The sequence below is a fragment of the Curcuma longa genome, chromosome 8 (genome assembly GCF_044706935.1).
Source record: "Curcuma longa cultivar G26 ecotype Majalengka, Jawa Barat chromosome 8, ITB_CL_G26_1.1, whole genome shotgun sequence".
NCBI classification, from domain to species: domain Eukaryota; kingdom Viridiplantae; phylum Streptophyta; class Magnoliopsida; order Zingiberales; family Zingiberaceae; genus Curcuma; species Curcuma longa.
The window spans coordinates 6,569,501-6,589,355 of NC_133868.1; the positions used below are offsets into that span (position 1 = coordinate 6,569,501).

Genomic DNA, 19,855 nt, shown 5'->3' on the forward strand with positions numbered 1-19,855 from the left:
TATATATAACATATAGTATTATACAGGGATTAAAATACCGAGCCGAATCGGGCGTATCGCCCGAAATTTACCGTTCCACTTGGGGACCGGCACCGGTACCCGACCGGCACGCGCGCGACGTTCGCGTGCGTCGTTTGCGTGCGTCGTTCGCGTCAGCGCCGTTCGGTTTCGTCGGGTTGCAGCGCAAGACGAGCGGCGAGCGGCGAGCGGCGAGGCGGCGAGGTGGCGAGCGGCGAGCGGCGAGCGGCGAGCGGCGAGGCGGCGAGGTGGCGAGCGGCGAGCGGTGAGCGGGCGGAATCGCGATCGATCGCGAGGAAAAGTTCTATATAAAAAAAAATTTAAAATGAAATTCAATATAACGGTTTAAAACCGTTATATTGAAACTGATATAAACAGTGTTATATTAAATTTTTATAAAATATATTATTTAATATATATAAATATATAAAGTATTATTTAATATATATAATTGTTAATTAATAATTAATTATATAATAAACTGTAATTATGTATATATTATATAGATTAACAATTAATTAAATAAATTACTATTAATTAATATAATTATAATATATAAATTTATTTTTATTAAAAATTAAAAAAATTAATTTAAATTTATATGTTAAATAATTTTAATAAATTATTTAATCTGTTAAAAAAAATTTAATCAATTATATATTATTATTTAAATAATTTAATTAATGATAATTTTATGATAAAAATTATTTAACAATGAATTATGAATTAAATAAATATATCAAAGTGGTTGTTTACTTATTTAGTTAAACTCTTACCTATTTAATTTAGTTAGAATAATTAATTAGGAAACTATCGCTCAAACTTAATTTATTTATTTTTGTTTAACAATATTAAGATGGTCAATCATTGAGAACTTATATCCAATCAATATATAATTTATTTTTAAATTATACACAATAAATATATTTATCTAATAATTATTATATATATAAATAAATAAGTACCGAAATTCTACCGGCACGGCACGATACGATACCGAAACAGTATCGTTCCGGTCTGAGACCGAAACCTCGGCACGGGTCGAGATTTTAAACCTTGGTATTATATATAATACATCACATATAGATGAGGGATTTCATACAAGGTAATTGCAAATATGTGAAGCTCTCACACACATTACTCCATGTTTGCTAAATCGAATCACTAGTGGGACTTGAGACCTCTTGAAATTCCCTCCGACCATCTCATCCCCAAAATCCTTAATTAGACAATGTGAGATCATGATAAATATGCATATTGATCAAGGAAGAGAGCCTAAAGAAGATTTATTTAGCAATAATAAAATAAGATAAAATTCATTTAAATATAGTAGGGGATCGAGTCCCATGGCGCAGGAAAATTCAAATAGCAGATTCCACTTAGTGAGATTAAAGGCTTGATTATTGTTGTTGATTCCAAGGATTCTAGGTTGTTATCCATTGTAAATCTTCGTTTGATGCTCCAAGCCTCCAATAGCTTCAATGGAATCTGACACACCTTCTCAATTTTGAATCCTTTTATAGCCTCTTCCCTTCTTCTCTTCTCCCTTGTGATCGGTAAAATAATTCTGATTTTCATGGTTTGAGTTCTCACAAATTTCACGAGGTTTGCGTTTGTGCTAACTAAGACAAACGAATGCAATGCCTAACCATACTTTGTAGGGGTGACATTGCTAGGGCATGGCATGGGCAACATTGATCAGGCATAGGCGGCACTGAATTGGCATGGGCAATTCCAACACAAGCAACACTATTTTGGCACGAGTGACATCGTTCTATCATGGGTAACATCAGTGATTAAACCCTCACTTCTATTTCTCTATCCTTCAAAAAAATGGAACGTGTCGTTCATGCTAGGCGGCATGCCTAATTTTTCAAATACTGATCAATGGATTTGATGTCATTGGATGTGTTATCCAAACTGTTACTGATAATTTTTCATATTGCTATTATTTTTTTAAAGAATTAATGTTTATTTTGATTTCATTAATTAATTGGCTTCAATTTCCATATCCTTCATATTTTTACCCAAACACCTACTGAATTCATAAATACCCTTCAGTTATCTAGAATCCTTGTGTTAATTCTGATCTATTTACTATAGTGTAATCAGTTCCTGTGAAACATTTTGTTAGATTTTTTGAAAGAAGTCTTACATCTTTTACATCTTTTGCTCAACATGGTTAATAAATCTCATTTCTTAGTTTCTTCTTTCTGTATTTTACTAATCTTGCAGAATGAAAACACTTATTTGGTTTCTTTTCTTTCTTATGAATTCTGTTTATAATATTCCAAATGCAGAATCCAACTGAACTGGATGGTTTAAGAAAGGCACATATTCGTGATGGTGCAGCTGTTGTTCAATATCTTGTTTGGCTGGATAATCAGGTAAGGTGCTGTGAGATTATCACTTTTGCTTTTTTGTGCAGAAAATAACTACTGTGCTACTTGAAAAACTTGATTACAAGAACAAACTCATCCAAAATCACTCAGCCACATTGATATGAAATAACAAGATAAGAGAAAACAAGTATATTTCACCCCAATCCTCAAACTAAAAAAAAAAAACATAAAACAAATAGTGGTTCTTATCCGGTTCTTATGGTGCTTCATTCTGAGTACCTCATTTTGGTTTAATGGGAGTTCGTCCCAAAATGTTGAACTTGAAACAAACACTTGATGGTGATGATGATAGTGATTCGTCTAGGAAGTAATTGAGTTGGCATGGAGAAGTTTATTCTTTGTAACCTTACATCAGAAATTCCTGGTATTATATATTCAATAGCTGCCATATGATTTGGAGGTCATGAGCTCGAATCACAGAAATAACCTCTTGCAAAGTAGGGTAAGGTTGTGTACAATAGATCCTTGATCTGGACTCTACATTGGCGGAAGCTTCATGCTCTGGGCTGCCCTTTTTATATATTCGGTTGATATTCATTTTGTAGTAGTTGCTGAATTATTGATACACTTAACTAGCTTGCTTGATTTCTATATCATGCAAGTACAGTTACCAACTTGTAATCGATGGGCTAGTATAGTCGATGGTTTAGAAACAAAATTTTTTATGACTTTCAGCTTGATTTTTGAGGAACTTGTGTTAATTTCTTTCTTTTCTACTTATGTTGTTTGCCTGTGATTCTCATAGGAGTTGTTTAAAATCTTTCACAAATAGCTTGTTGCTGCTGCATTGCATTTATCAGCCTATCATCATTTTGTAGATGCAAGAGATCGATGGAGCTCCTGGCTACTTCAGTGAGCAAGAGGGGAGCAAGAAAAAACATTCGTAAGACCATCATAATTTGGCCTACATATCAGTTCTAGACATAAAATGTGAACATATCTTCTACATATAAGCACCTATTGGTTTAGGCTACTTGTTTGACATAACAAGGTTTTCTAGTTCTTCTCTTTGTACTTGTGCAGGTTTCACTTTTTAAAGCAAGTTTTAGCATTCATGAAACATTAACATATTTGATGGTGAAAGCGAATAATTATGTAGCATGTAGTAACTAGTAGTAGGAGAAGAGTTGAGAAAGGTAAGAGAAATTACATAATAGAAGAAGTGGAAAAAGAGAGCAATATGAGTTGTATTCTAAATGATGTCTAGTAAGATGAATGTAATATAAATCTTAGACCTTGAAACAATACAAAAAAAAAATCAAGACAGGTTATATAAACCTTGAAACAATACAAAAAAATTCAAGACAGTTTATATAAGCCTTGAAAACTCCACTCACTCTGAAAGATATCACACACCCTGTGGAGTTCCCACAGAATTTGAGTCCCAACAAGCCTTATTAATACTTTATTACCCATATAACTTTAAAGTTGTGACAAGTCTTTATAAATATTTCAATACTCATTTATTTTGTTGACAATTTCAACAAGGCTTCACAAAAGCTTTAAAATTCTTGTGGCAAATTTAAGTTTCTCATGCAACCTTTGATGATTAGGTGGAAAGTCTTTAAACTTTGCTAAATTAATTTGTGTATCTAGTTGGTTATGTAATTTAATGAGAAATTTGTGCAACCCAAAAGAAGTAAAAAAAAAAAAAGATTGTTATCAAGAAAGGCTTTGACGTTGTTGATGTTGGATGGAAGTTGATTGTTACCTATAAAAGGAGGCTTAAAGGTACATCTTCTATGTTGAAACCTAGAGTAATAATCAAGGTTGTTAGATCAAGATCAAGGAACAACAAAAGATTCAATTCGCATAGTTTGATTTGAGCCAAGAATCAAGAGATCCTGTAATTAATTTTTCTTGAAAATTATTGTTACCTATAAAAGGAGGCTTAAAGGTACATCTTCTATGTTGAAAACTAGAGTAATAATCAAGATTGTTAGATCAAGATCAAGGAACAACAAAAGATTCAATTGGCACAGTTTGATTTGAGCCAAGAATCAAGAGATCTTGTGATTACTTTTTCTTGAATTTCTCATATATATTATCTTCAATACATACTATTATGAATATTTCAATACATACTATCTTGAAAATTATATTCATGTAGAAAATAAAGTAATAGTTCTATAACATAATCACTATTTTACAAATTGAATTATCAAATTTATTCTAAGGGTCTTAAAGCACTTTTTATTGTTCTAACTTTTATACAATTCATGATAATGAACTTTGTTTCTAATTAGAAGTTACAAAGGTAATCGTGGATAGATTAAGTTTGTTTATTTTATTTTTGAATATTAAATTTCAAAATATATGTAGGGTTATTATGTTAAATCATGATTGTATAGATTAAACTCCTCCATATATCTTACCTAGAATAGTGAGGGAACATAAGGTCGAATTGTAGGTTTGTGAAGTTGTAATTCAACTAAGATCTTCCTAGAAATTTAGATTGTTGAGGCCAATTTGGTCCATAAAATCATAAGATTCTCTGATCTAGATCCAAAATTTGCATATTAATAATTGTGTGAAAAATTAATTAAGCTATGTATTAGATCTATGTTTTTTTTTGTGAGGCAAAAAGGGCCAATGTCTTAAGCATGGTGTTCTATTAGTAAGTTTTTGGGAATTGTCGTACAGTATACAAATCATAAACTATGTTGAACTAAGGAAGTAGTTAATTTAAAGGTATCTTAGTTTGTTGGGAAGGGTTTAAGGTTAATGGCAATGCAAGGAGCATAATCAACTAAAGCTGTTAATAGCCCTTTCTTGAAGCTAGATTGAGAAAATGATAAATATATGCTAGGCGTTTTTCTATAAGAATATAATATGATTTCCTTGCCCTCGGGGCAATGTTTTCTCAGTTTCCTAGACATTTAAGGATCGAATTCTAGCTTCAACAAATTAACGGATGAATTTTCCTTAATGGACGGTTGACCTAAAAATGTTGGGCTGATAGGCCACCCTACTATGAACGCTTCTCGATTTACCTTGGTGGCTGATGGGAAACTTTCGTGGGGTCGGGCCAGTCATTCTAGGATTAGTCGGTGTAAATTGGATATCTCGTGCCAACTAATAAAATAAAAAAAAAAAAAATATGATCTCCTTGATTTTACTTCACAGAATATTAGCAAAATGTATTTTTCATGTCGACTTAAAGAATAATTCATGTTCATTTTAATCATCGATTTAAGAGTTGAAGACTAAGAATAAGTTGTTATGTCGAACAATTGCCACAATTCTATCAAATGTAATTAATTATGTTTTTATCAAAAATTATAGTGGAAAATAGACAATGTAGCGTAACTTTCTATTGAAGTAATAACTTGGCAATATATTAGGCGTTGTTGGATTTTTTCCAAGAGATATAGTAGATAATTTTGAAATATAACTGAGGATAGAATCATATCCAAGCTCCGAATATATATAAATGTGAGACTAAGATATTGTTTAAACCATGATGTCATGCATTTTGTGCACGGGTTGAGATATCAGCTCGACTACAACATTGCATGCCATTGAAAGTTTGTGAAGGCCTCCAAAAGCAATTTCAAGGATACTACCGTGATAGCTTTGGTGAATTTTTAAATAAGGTTCTTTCCCCAAAGCTCTCCTCTATTAATAATTGTTCATATCTCATCATGGAGCATGATTTTGAACCCAGGCTCATGGCCATGTAAGGTCTAGAATCCTAAGGTTAGCTAGGGTTTAAAATTAGCTCATTTCTGGTCATTTCTTCCTTCTTTAATGTGTTGGCTGACACCACCTTAGCACATTATCAGCAGAGTTAGCACATCTCATTTGGATTGGAAACCAAATCCGTGGCTCAAAATGAGATTTGAAACTTTGATTTAAACAACATCCACTTTAAGGAACACCAATAAAATTAGTTCCTGACCAACACAATGGTTTTGTCTTGACCTATTGTTGGTCATAATAAAAACTCGGTTTTGTCTTGACCCTATTGATGGTCATAATGAAAAATTCATGACCTGGATGGAGTTACTTTCAAACACAAAAGGCAATTCCCATTTTGTTTTTTCCCTTTGGTAATTAGTAATATCACCAATACCTAAGACAATGCATGGTAATGTACAACACTTTATCGTAAGTATAGTACTTTAGCTAAGGATGAGTCAAAATTCACTAAAATTTCACTAAAGAAAGCAATGAGTTAATTCTCTTGGTTCAACACTCACACCACTACTATACCTATATTGCATATGACTTCAAAGGGTTTGCTAAAGTTGAATAAGAACACTAGCCATCTTTTAAACTATGGTTCTTTATCATAAGCATAGTACTTTAGCTAGGGATTGTTAGAATTCACTAAATAAAACAATGAGGAAACACTCTTGGCTCAATACCTAACCCGTCTACTATTCCTACATTGCATATGACTTTAAAGGGTTTGCTAAAGAGTTGAATATAGGAGCGCCGGTCATCTTCTCTTTGCTCTCTTCAAAAACTTTGGCAGCAATTAAAGTTCAAAACTGTACCTCATTCTCATGCAATTAATAATTACACTAATTATCATAGTAAACTTACGAATAATTTTTTTTTGAAGACTATTAAATGAAAGCTACAGAAATTCTAGACAGTTTTAGATTGAATGGTGCTTGAATGACTGTAATGATCTGTATTTGTGGCAATTCCTTCAGCATAAACCATGCAACCAAGGAATAACATTTTTAAGGTACATGTAAAGCTTTTCGAGATTAATATATAATTTATTGTCTCAAAGAATGACAAGGACTTCATGCACACTTAGCGGGGGTTTCAAGTCATGCTAAATAATCAAACTATTATCAAAATTACTAATAATATGATTTTCCAAGGGAGGGTTGTGGGATTCGCTTATTGAAAGACATGAAAGTCTACAAAGATTGTCAAATCATAAGTCATGCCGACCATTAATATAATCAATTATATTTATGCAATTAGTACAGTATACATCAGCTCATATACAACATAATACTCTTTATAATAAATTATAAATAATACATTATATGTAATACTATGATAATAAATTACACTAATTTATATATCAATTAATTAATATATGTATAATAATTGCATAGTGTGAATGTGTATAATATCAATTAATTACAGTATTAATTGATTAATTTATGTAAAATAATTCTACTTATAAATTATAATTAAAAGTTTATATATCAAGTAATTAATGTATTGTATTTAGTTATATGTATCATCTATTTATATAATTAAAACATATAATTATGTAATATATATGTATTATATGATATATAGTTATAGACTTGACTCAATCATCCGTCTACTCTTCATGATCTTCTCTGTGTTTTGCAAATTGCAGTTGCCAAATCATGGTGATGGTGAGGATTGCAACTTCAACAAGCTTCTCTTTGTCGACTTCTCCCCTTTCCTCTATTGGTCTATCAAGCATCTTTGTTAGCCTCCCTTAGTTCGTTGTCAATCTTCTTGAAGGCCTTCCTTTATGCTTTAAGTATATTTATAGCGTCTTCCCTTGCCTCCTCATCTCCTCCTCATGATTGGTTGGAAGATTTAGAGCTTCTTTCGGTTAACTCGACATGAATTCATTCTATCTTAATCTAATTGAGACAACATTTGGTATCGCTGGAAACTACTTGTCATGGACAATACTATTTTGGCATGGGTAGCAACTAACGTACCATGTGTTGCCTAATTCCGCATTCTATTAAAATTTTCGGAATTGTTTTCTCAGTGGTGCTAGGCAACACACACACACACACACACACACAAAACTTGATATAACTTATTTTGTTATTGTTTTTACTATTTTAATTTACATATAATATTTTGCAATATTGGAGAGAATGAAGATTGGGTAATTTCTAGGTTCCTAACTATCTTTTTTTAATTTTGTAATGAAACCTATTAAATCATATATGTCATCATTGATATATTAAATAGACGGTGTGATCCAAATGAGAGAAGGATGAATGTTGGATTCAAACGTAAGATCTTGGCAATAAGTGCCAAGTTCCTAACTAGTTTATTGTTATTATTATTATTTACACATTAATATGACATCATATGTGTCATCATTGACATAAAAAGATTAAGGTTTTTTTTAAAGAAAGCCAGTTCAATTCTCATTTCTAATGATATTTTCCTAGGTGAAAACTACTATTGATTTTTCTTACTGCTTAAGTTTTTTTAACTATTTAATTTTTGCTTAATAGTAGCCTACATCTACTGGTAATATGTGTTAACCTAATCATTTACCATTTGCACACACTTTTTAAACTTGAGGAAACTTGAAGCTACATCATAACTATGAGGGCTTGTTAAACCACAACTCTTCTGAACCTAATTCTTATTAAGTTGGATCCTAGTATGATCCTTCTTCTAGGAAACCATTAATTAATCATTTCTTTACATTTGACACATCTTTTGTAGTTACCTCACCCCTTTTTATTTTGTCGATACTTAGATATTATATAGATGTGTGGAATTCATATACTTCATCATCTTTCTCATTGTCATTTTCTTTTAATGATGTTTGCTTTAGCACCAAATCAATTCTAGATTGCTAATTGAATATTAGAATATATGCAATCATATATACGCTATGTAGTCCAAGTATGATGATATACTTCCTGACTGCATAATATCAATGCATATGAAATGTGCGATTCAGTTATTATTGTATATGCTTATAAAGCACATGAACCATTTTGTAAAACTATAAATGCTTTGTTTGTGCGTATAAAATTAATCTGCTTAGTTTGAGGTTACAGTATCCTATGAATGACCATTGTGTTATTTTGCCTTGTAAATACAATCCATTGATTTAGTTTGTGATTCTTTCTATTGTTTTTAAATGATCTTAAAAAAGTCTTATGCTTCCGTTTTTGTTACCTACCTGAAATTTATGATCTATTCTCTTGTTTGCTAAGGATTTCCTAGTTTGTATTTTCATGACAATTTCAAGTTATTGCAGAGAAATGATGAAGTTAACAGAGGTATCTGTAAGTGATAAATTAGAAAGCTTCCGTGCAAAACAAGAGGTATGTATCATAAGTTCCTTAGCTTTTGTTTATACTTTTATTGGCATCACAATGATGTTATTTAACTTCGATTCCCATTACCACACCTTGAGTCTTTAAGAAAGAAGCATTTTCAGCTATCATATTCTCACAATAAACTATTATGTGGTGGGATGATGTCTATGTGGCTGACTTCAAACAGTTATTCACATGGATTATTGTTCTTATTGTCGGCATCTTTAATCAATTGCATATTATCAAGCCTCATATAGATAGTATGCAAGCTGGTTAGAGGGGAGATATCTGCATTTAGGGTTTTGGGGTTGTCTCAACTATCACATCCCCTACGGTGTTCATGATGTAATGGCATAGATTTTCTTCTCTATTAGGTAATCAGTGGAGATCCACTGAGTTGGTGTTCATGATGATGACTTTAAGTGTAGATTGGCAAGTAATCAACAATGGCTTCAAATATCGACAAGAGCTACAGTTGGTGAAGAAGACAAGTGCTGAAATGTACTTCCAACTGTCCTCTTCCTTGGCAAAGATGTGGTAAAGTAGGTGTGAGGTGTAGAGGAAGATCAAAGAATACTTAGCCAATGAATAAATAATAATTTAATTGATTTGGACATTACTAGTGATATATCCTTGCATAGAAATTTAGAGGGATAAAATTCATGTAGCCAAATCCAAATATTTGGAATAGACAAGACTTGGTGATCTTGGCGATGATGATTTATGGACTGATGTCTTGAAATATTATATTCCTTTTTTTTCTTTTTTGACATTTTCTATGTGCTTAGTATAATTGGGATGATTTGATTACAGAACTTTAAGGGGCTGAGTTTTCCAACCATTTCATCTGTTGGTCCACATGCAGCAGTTATTCACTACTCTCCTCATGCTGATACATGTTCTGAACTTGATGCTGATAGCATTTATCTATTTGATTCTGGTGCACAGGTAACTTTAAGTTGATGAATGTTTAAGTTTTAGGCCAGTGAAACATTTCGTCTAAGTCTCAGCATTAACTTGTAACTGTCAACATTTTACAGTATCTAGATGGGACAACTGATATAACCAGGACTGTGCATTTTGGCAAACCTTCTGCTCATGAAAAATCATGCTATACTGCAGTATGTGAGATTTTTTTTTTTTTTTGTATTTCTGTGATGACTGGAAGTAGTCTTTAGCTTTTAATTTAATTCTAGCTTTTCTTTTTCCAGATGTTATCTTTACATTTATCGTATCAAAATCTTCGTGGGTGTCTTTTGCTATATTATCAGTAGACTTCACTGATATATGTGATTGAATTGTTTAAACTATTCATTTTTCCATTATTTTTTCTAGTTGTTTTGGCTTCATTTGCAGATGGGGATGCATGTCAATCATATGACATTAACAATAATCATGATCATGGTTATGGGTTTGAAATGTGCTTTTATAATTATTTCTATTAGACTTAAAATTTCCCTTGCATCTGAAGTTTCTCTAGATTCCTTTTCGAAAATGATTATGCATTGAATGCTTTTGCAAAAGGTTCCACAGGAATTTGGTTAGAAGACGTCCTATTTACCATCCCAAGGAATTGATTATGGGAATGTGGGAATTTTTACTCTTGCTGTCGTTTTCAGTTATGTGGGAATACATTGGACATGTATCATATTGTTGGTAACCAGATTTCATTGAGATAAGGATCTAGTTCAAGGTTCGAAATCTCGTGTTGTGTCGGTGTTTCGGTGTTTGATTCGAATGATACTGCTTTGGTATCGTCCTGATGTTTCGATGTATAGTGTTGGTAGTAAATTGGCGGTCAAAGAAGGAAAGAGTTGAATAAGAAAAAGATAAACGATTACATAGTTAAATTCAATATTTGCTTTCCATGTGTAATGCTATAATTTTTACATTATCTTGTATGAAGACAAACTATAAAAAAAATAACACCATCTTAATTTTAGTATGTCAAAGGGCTTCAAATGTTCATATGAAATGATGCTCATTAGCATGATTGACACTACGTCATAGGAGATTGTCTCGGTGCCGAGTAATATCGAGTTTCGGTAATTTACTGAACAATACATTTCGACCATTTTGCCCGTACAGTATGAGATTTCAAACCTTGGTTTTACTCCTAGTTGAATGTTAATTGTTAAGTACATATTGTTTTGGTAATATGAGAAACTCATACTGTTACATGCATCATGAGTTAGTGCCATGTTTCTATTATCTCTTAAGAGGTAGATTAAATTAGTGTCTTCATTTGGCTGATAGTAGTACCCATTATTCCAAGCATGGTTTTCGGCAATTGCTTGCATTTTATTCATATTGAACATGTCCTATATAATTTCATCAAACTAGCATTTGTGTAAGACTTATTTATCAGACCTCATATTATAGCTTGGAATGGTTGTAGCCAAATAGTTATGTTGTCTATCTTTCCTGCTGTAGCTAAACCCTACCTTGTATGCTAATTGGTGGTTTGGAATGAATAGGTTCTCAAAGGCCATATTGCCTTGGATATTGCAAGATTTCCCAATGGTACAACTGGTGAGTTAAATTAAGAGTTTATATACTGATATGACCAAAACATTGGTGAAATCTTCTAATTTATATCTGTTGCAGGACATGCTCTGGACATTCTTGCTCGAATTGCTTTATGGAAGTATGGCCTTGATTATCGACATGGGACTGGACATGGAATTGGATCTTACCTTAATGTTCATGAAGGTCAGTATATAATAATCTATTCTTTTATCTTTTGGATCTAATCATTTATCATCTATAAAACCTTGTAACACTAAATTTCATATTTTAGGTCCACATCTAATAAGTTTCAGGCCTCATGCAAGAAATGTGGCGCTACAAGCATCAATGACTGTGACAGATGGTAGTGATAGTCTATTTTTTAATTTCCTGGATTATTAATATCCATTTCTTTTCAAGTCCAAGTTTATTATTTTGTTGGGAGTTGTGAGTTATTTGTGGTTTAGTTCCATATTTGGTGCTTTAGTTAATATGGTATGGTTATCTCTTAATACTAACATTTAATTTTTTGTCCTTAACTGTGTTCTTATATTTTCATCAATCCCTTCAACGGGAGGTATAACTCAGTTTCTTTCTCCCATAACCTTTGACATCAGAAAAGTTCATAGCTTTTTTGCTCCACAATACTCTACCCACAAATCAACCATTCTCATCTACAATAGCACCGTCCTCCATGCAACATAACTTGGTAATTTCTTGTGCAGTGAACCACTCCTAGAAAAACCTCAAGGCAAATGAAGCATTGAGGACTTGTGGTAACCCTTGTTAGTGAGAAATCACTCAATGTTCTTTACCTTTGATGGCTCTATTGAACATCTTGCTTTTCTTTCACTTATCCTCTGGTTAGCCTTCGTTCTTTCACTTATCCAGATGGTTATAGCAAAGAGTTAGAGTTATTACTTTGTAGGAACAAGAACCATCAACGTATTTTCTTTTTATGTTGAATAAATTGGAACATGTTTGACATGAGGCCTACCTTAAGGCATGGTTTCAAGTGATGGTCAGTATCTGACAGTGTGGTCAAAACATACTATTTTAGTTGCCGACTGCTACATATTCTTTTGTTGGCCTGGGTAAAATGTTACTGGTTTCGAGAAATTATCGAATATCTCATTATGTTGCGAGAATAATCAATGTTTACATTCAAGCTATGGCATTCATTGTCGTATTAGAAAAAAATATAATCATTAGTCAACATGATTGTTATATGATTTAATTTGTTGCCCTTAAATTTTGGTTTAATTGACTTTATAATTACTATAAGTGGTTAATAAGTTAACTAGAAAGAAATTATTAAAGTAAAATTTAGTAGAGTTGATTCAAAATGTTTTGAATTGCATTGGAGCATGTAGTGCGTTGACACGGCTTATTATCAAAATTGTATCTTTCCCACTAGAGATCAAACTCCGACATGGAACTTTGTTTCAAATATTTATTTAGGCTGTTGCATTATTCTACTGGAACCTTACCTGAAGGCTAACAAAGTGGTATGATGGTTTTTCTATAAGAAATGCAGTCTGCTTTCTCTCATCTGCATACGTCTTGCATTTTTTATTTGATGAAAGATTCAATACTAACAAGTTTTAGAAATGCTTAGATGCCAAAATATTAGAAATACCTAGATACCGAAATATTTGAGATTGAGTTGATGAAATGATGTTTCTCATTGATTGTAGGAGCTTGTGCTATTTTTTTCTCTTTTTGTATTAGTGAATGAGAAGGAGACCTTTGATGCAACGGTAAAGTTGTTGCCATATGATTTTGAGGTCACAGGTTTGAGTCATAGAAACAGACTCTTGCAAAAATGCAAGATAAGATTGCGTACAATTAATTCAATGTGGTCCCACCCTTCCCCAAGACCTTGTACTGGCTAGAGCTTCGTGCATCGGGCTTTGTATTAGTGAATGAGGAGAATGCTTTGTTAGTGAATATGGAGGATGGGATGTTGGTGCTTTGGCTGTTCCTCATGATGATGCTATCTTCTTTAATTGGTTCTTATTGGTGGAGTGACCTGTGAAGGGGATATTTTTCAAATATTTTTTGATGATGATGCTTGTATCTTTATAGAGAGTTATTTTTTGGGATTAATTGTTGAAGAAATCTCTTTGTAATTGGTTCCCTTGCAATTTTGAAAAAAAAAGAAAAAGAAAAAAGACCATTTCTTCTGCATCGATTCTATGTGAAAACAAAAATTTGTTTGTTTTGATATTGTAAAGGGCATAGCTAAAATTGATGTAATTATTAGCTGCCTGAATCTACGTGCATGTGCAACATTTCCTATATGTTCAAGAGAGGAAAAGATACATGATGCAAGATGTCTTTTCTAGGAGGAAAATTCCCGATAAATTTAAATACAAGTCACTCTTCTAATTCGAAAGCAAATTTATCTTTATTTGAATAAATGATAAAACATTTCGTCTCCTCAATCCTCTTTTCTTTTGTTTAATATTAGGGGAGCAACTTCATGTTTTAGGGGATAGATGAAGTTTTTTGTTTTATTTTTTTTGTGGGGAATTTTATTATTCACATACTTTGATTCTTTAATGTTCCTAGAATTGAGTATTCAATTGGATTTTCTAATTGTTTCTGTGCTGTAAATAATGCTTGTTTTCCATACAATTATCGAATTATCATGTTATAAATTGGTCTGGGGGTTAGATTTATCTGTTTGTGTGTCGTTCTGTTCTTGACTGCATGAGTTCACTTTGATCCAACTCATTTTTAAGCTACAAAATGCATCTACTCTAGTTTTCTTTCATTATGTTGACTAGCATCCTTGGTGCAAGTTGAGGTTGTGTTCTTGGTTTTAATTTAAACAATCACATGGCTTTCATATTTTTATCTGTCGACATGATGTTTTGTTGAATTAGTCCAAATGAACTCTATTAACCTTTTTGCTCACCTCATGTATAATTGTCAATATAAATTTCCAGATCATTCTGTTCGAATACTTGTTAATTTTTTTTTTCTTTTCTTCTACAGAACCTGGCTATTATGAAGATGGAAACTTTGGTATTAGATTGGAGAATGTTCTTATAGTCAAGCAAGCAAAAACTTCATTCAACTTTGGTGAAAAAGGATATCTAGAGTTTGAGCACATAACTTGGGTGAGTTGGCAATGACTCCTTGTTTTCTTGAGTGTATGGAATATGAGAGAATTTAATTGGATTTCATAAGATGTGGTAACTAATATTGGTTTATATTTCAGCCAAGTAGATAAGTTAATGAACCACACCATAGGAGGAATAGTTGTTTAACAATTTCTATGTAGATGCGTTTATAGTGTTTCTATATAATTATTTTAATGGGGTTTAGAAAAGTCCAATCATTATTTTGATGTGACAAAAAGACATGTATGAAACTGTAATTATTAGCTTTAGAACTACTAGGAGTGTGATGAATGAATTTATTGTAGCTATTTGTTTATGTGAACTCAAGACTTAGTTGCTAATGTTTTGTATTGTACTAAATAAACTTACCATCATATTCTAGATAACCCTTATTGGTGATTGTTATTTTCCCATGATAGTGTGCTAATTAATGGAATAGCAACAGCAACCAAACCTTTTCCCATTAGGTGGGGGTGGGGTAGGTTTGTGCTAATTAGTGGAAGTGTAAATAAATTAAAATTGAACTATGAACTGAAAAAAAGTTGAAACTAATGGTTTAAAGTTAGGTATAAACTAATATATTAAATATAGTTTCTATGGTAGGGTTGCTAGACAATAGAATAGTTAATCTATATGGACATGAAATTCTTTGTGAGATTGAGACATTTTAGATTTATTATTCAATAAGAAACTAATAATAAACATATCTTAAATAAAATAAATTGAGGGTGGTAGAAAGTAGTTCTTAGAGTTGAGTTAGAAAATTTAATAGCATTACGATAACACCCACTTTATTGTATAAATTGTATTAGGTTGTACAACTAAAAAAACTAATGTTGTAAAGAGAGGAGAATGCATGGATGGAATTGATAAAATGAAATGTTATTATCTAAGTGAGATATAGCTCTAATAAATAATAAAATTTGAAAAATAAATTGGGATGGGATGCATATTCAAAGACAACCAAATGATTCTATAGTTAGATGAGTTAAATTAATAAGAATAGTTTATTTTAATTTAATCATTTTCCTGAATATTCTTAGTGACGATTTTTCATAGAGATCAATGGGATAAACATGATTGTTTAATTTTCATTTTGTAATTTTCAAATAACATCGATAAGCAAACATTAACGAGTTTAAAAGATGATAAAATCAATTAATAGAATTGAATGTGAATCCTTATCTGAGCAACTAATTTATAATATCATTTAATAGAATTTAGCGAATTCAAAGCCATATATTGTTTTGAAGGTGAATCTTTGCCTAAAAAAAATACAGTATGGATTTAAAGCAACATATTTATTTGAATATGAACTACTAAACACTTGTTCCAGATCATAAAATAAAAGAAGATAATTTTAAAGATTGTTGATAACAATGGCTTGTAGGTAAAGTTATGTACTTTATTATCACAAAGCATCACATAACCTTGCATAGAATTGAATGGAGAACACCTTTATAACTAAACCTACAAAAATAGTTAGGGTAAATTGGACATATTAAACATGAAGTTAATTATATAAAAAACTAAAATTTATATAATTTATAAGTGTCTAAAATTGTCTTTATAAGTGGTATTAAAAATGATAATTATATAGAAAAATAGTATCTCTAAAAAATAAAATTTATTCAAATAATAGACATCTAGATAGTAACACATGCTCTAATGCCATAGGTACAAATAAAGCTGTGAAACACATGCGATGATGTAGATCAAGTCTAAGTGATCCAGACTTTATAAATTTGTACCAATAAATTGTAGGGAATTCTATGCGATAAACAATAAAATTTGCAGCGGAAATAAGATCCCAACAAGCGATCCATGTTAAAGAAAACTCGTATGGAGTTCGATTTATCTATCTAATAGATTATACCTTTGAAGTGTACCCTTTGTTTATCCCGCTAGTCCTCAATTCACCGGATTTCTTGCATGTTCAAGTGTCCATACCTCTATGGGTATCCATACGAACACGATCTCAAGTTTCGAAGAAGAATCGCCTTTGTGGTGCTAGCCACACAAGGAGATTCAGCCAAAACAAGGAGGAAGAAAAGGGGTGTTCGGCCAAGAGGGAGAAGATAGCTCAAAATGCCTTGTGCACCTTTGAAAAATACAAGAAAAGCCTTTTATATTCATCTCATGAATATGAAGGATTTTTGCCTCTTTAGCTTCCCCACATTAAAACCAATTAAAATCCAAATAGAGCACATGTTTCTCATGTTGACTCTTCATCTTCTTTTCATCCAATGAAGAGAAAAACAATTGGTCTTCATCTATTATTAATTCATTAAACATTTTAATGAATCAATATTTGAGTCTAACTCAAATTAGACTCAATCCCATAATCCAATTGGATTCACTTGAGTCTAACTCAATTAATCCAAATCGGATCATATTTTAGTCAAAATAAAATTAATCAATCTCCAAAGCACCGTGCCCTTTGTGTGTGACCCAATAGGTTCTCGTAACGTTGGTAATGTGTCTAAATCGCTTTAGACACATAAGCAATGAACGACATCTAGCAATGCATCAATGCTATCCAAGTGACGAGAAAGTCGAGATCCGATCTAACCTTTTCATGACTACTATATGTATGATGACGTCCTTCTATCCTTGATATCAATCTTTGTGTTTCTTGATCTCCGAATAGACTTACTCAAGCAAATCAGTTCAATATCTCATATTGACTCATTTGAGCATGACAATACATTTAGTAGTCTTACTCGATCAAGGGGCCCACAAATATTACTCTCGTCATATGGAAGGGATAAATCTCATCTACATCACTCACATCTCTCCGCATAATTCATTGCATACCCAGTGATCACCTTTATAGCCCACCCTGTTACGGATGACGTTTGACGATACCAAAGTACGCAACTCCTTATGTAGGGAACCGTAGTGTTACTCTCGTCATATGGAAGGGATAAATCCCATCTACATCACTCACATTCCTCCGCATAATTCGTTGCATACCCAGTGATCACCTTTATAGCCCACCCTGTTACGGATGACGTTTGACGATACCAAAGTACGCAACTCCTTATGTAGGGAACCGTAGTGATTTCAAGTTTAAGCACTATTCATACCATGAGAAAGTTTATGACTCTTATAATGATCCATTAAACTTTCTCATGACAAGTCAATTCAGTATATATTCTCTAATATATACCTATGTGTCAACGTGATATCATATATTCATGACTTGTGAGATCAAGTCATCAATTGACCTACATGCTAGTCTCAATGCATTAATATTATCCTTGAATATTAATGTTTGATTAGGAATAGTAAAGAGTAGTGTTCTCTATATCATCTCACTATCAATTCAACTTATTGATATGATATAGATTAGAACCTACTACTCAAGGACATTACTATATTTAGTCATTTGGTACAAACATGAAATAAATATAATAGCCAAATTTTGTCTTTATTAATAATAAAATATGATACAAAAGTTCCTAGTCAATTATCATATAATTGATTCTAGGGCTACTACTAACATAAATATCTATTGTGGAAGTCAAGTGGTCATTTATTTGGTAAACAACTAAAGTTTTAACAATATAATAAAGACACTAATATCCCACTTCAACAAAGGTATTGTATTCAAAAATCAAATTTAGCTTTTGAACATTAGATCATCAGTATCTTTACCTAATATTTAACCAGGACTTATTTTCTATGCATTAGAAGTTGTATGCATTTTTATGCTTGGGTCTATTATATAAATAAATTGTAATTATTTTATATAGTTTAATGGAATTACATCTCCATTCTTTATTATAACCATCTTACATCTAGTTTTTGTGGTTGGAGCTTTTTGTTTTTTGTTGATGAATTACATGTTCACATGTTGGTTCCTTTATTTATGCATTTTGTGTTCACTTGCACAGGCACCATACCAAAAGAAACTTATTGATTCAACTTTGCTGACCCCAGAAGAAATTGAATGGTTAAATTGCTACCACTCAGATTGTAGAGAAATACTGGCGCCATACTTGAGTGAGCAAGAATCAGAATGGCTTAAGAAAGCAACTGAGCCCATCGGTGTATATGGTTAAAGCTGCTCAAGTCTATTATTACTATCCCATATTGTGAACCCTTTTTTTCCATTCATTAGCAACCTCTGAAGTATTTAAAACTTCCTTGTTTACAACAGTCTTATTTGCCACAGAATAAATGTGTATATATTATATATTTGAAGGCAGGATGGCACGCCTCATCTCCTTGCTTTCTTGGAAGGAATTACAAGGTGAACGAGTTACCATCTAATCAGTGTTGTGTGTCAAGGATTTTCATAGATAAATTGACATTTGCTTCCTTAAGTTTATTGCCTTTTGATATTGGTTTTTTGCTTTTCTTAGATAAAGCGAGATGTGCTTGATTACTGCCATCTGAGATCGTTGATAAACATGATTAAGTACCTCTATTTTGATATGAGCTTGTTTACTAGCACAATTTCCCCTTAATGGATATGGAGGCCAAATAGGTTGAGTGCTCGTAGGTAGCATGGGTTGGTCTAGTTTATAAATTGGGCTGAATTAGCCGTCCCATTGAAAATTCTCATATCAGAAATATTATTAGCTCAAGTATGTTCATGGATTAGAATAGCCAGGAGACGAGAAAAGGTGGCACCTTCTATCTTATTAGTGTTTGGAAAATTGGATTGTTGTGAAAATTAACCTAACCATTAATGTCATTCAATATTAGGGCAAATTATTTGCTCAAGTAGCTTGATAAATTTGCAAAATGTGTTTTA

At 32.2% G+C, this 19,855-nt stretch overlaps 1 protein-coding gene across 2 annotated transcripts in view; it reads left to right on the forward strand.

Moving 5' to 3' along the window:
* The window catches only part of LOC141833092 (aminopeptidase P1), a 35,823-nt gene extending 16,402 nt beyond the window's left edge, over positions 1-19,421 (forward strand). For both annotated transcript variants that reach the window (XM_074720488.1, XM_074720489.1), the window contains 10 exons: positions 2,319-2,405; positions 3,239-3,303; positions 9,391-9,457; positions 10,265-10,399; positions 10,492-10,572; positions 11,929-11,983; positions 12,059-12,163; positions 12,252-12,323; positions 14,963-15,087; positions 18,990-19,421. In XM_074720488.1, coding sequence (XP_074576589.1) covers positions 2,319-2,405; positions 3,239-3,303; positions 9,391-9,457; positions 10,265-10,399; positions 10,492-10,572; positions 11,929-11,983; positions 12,059-12,163; positions 12,252-12,323; positions 14,963-15,087; positions 18,990-19,157 — 960 coding nt within the window. In that variant the 3' untranslated portion in view covers positions 19,158-19,421. The remainder of the gene's footprint in view (positions 1-2,318; positions 2,406-3,238; positions 3,304-9,390; positions 9,458-10,264; positions 10,400-10,491; positions 10,573-11,928; positions 11,984-12,058; positions 12,164-12,251; positions 12,324-14,962; positions 15,088-18,989) is intronic.
* Positions 19,422-19,855: the final 434 nt, after the last annotated feature.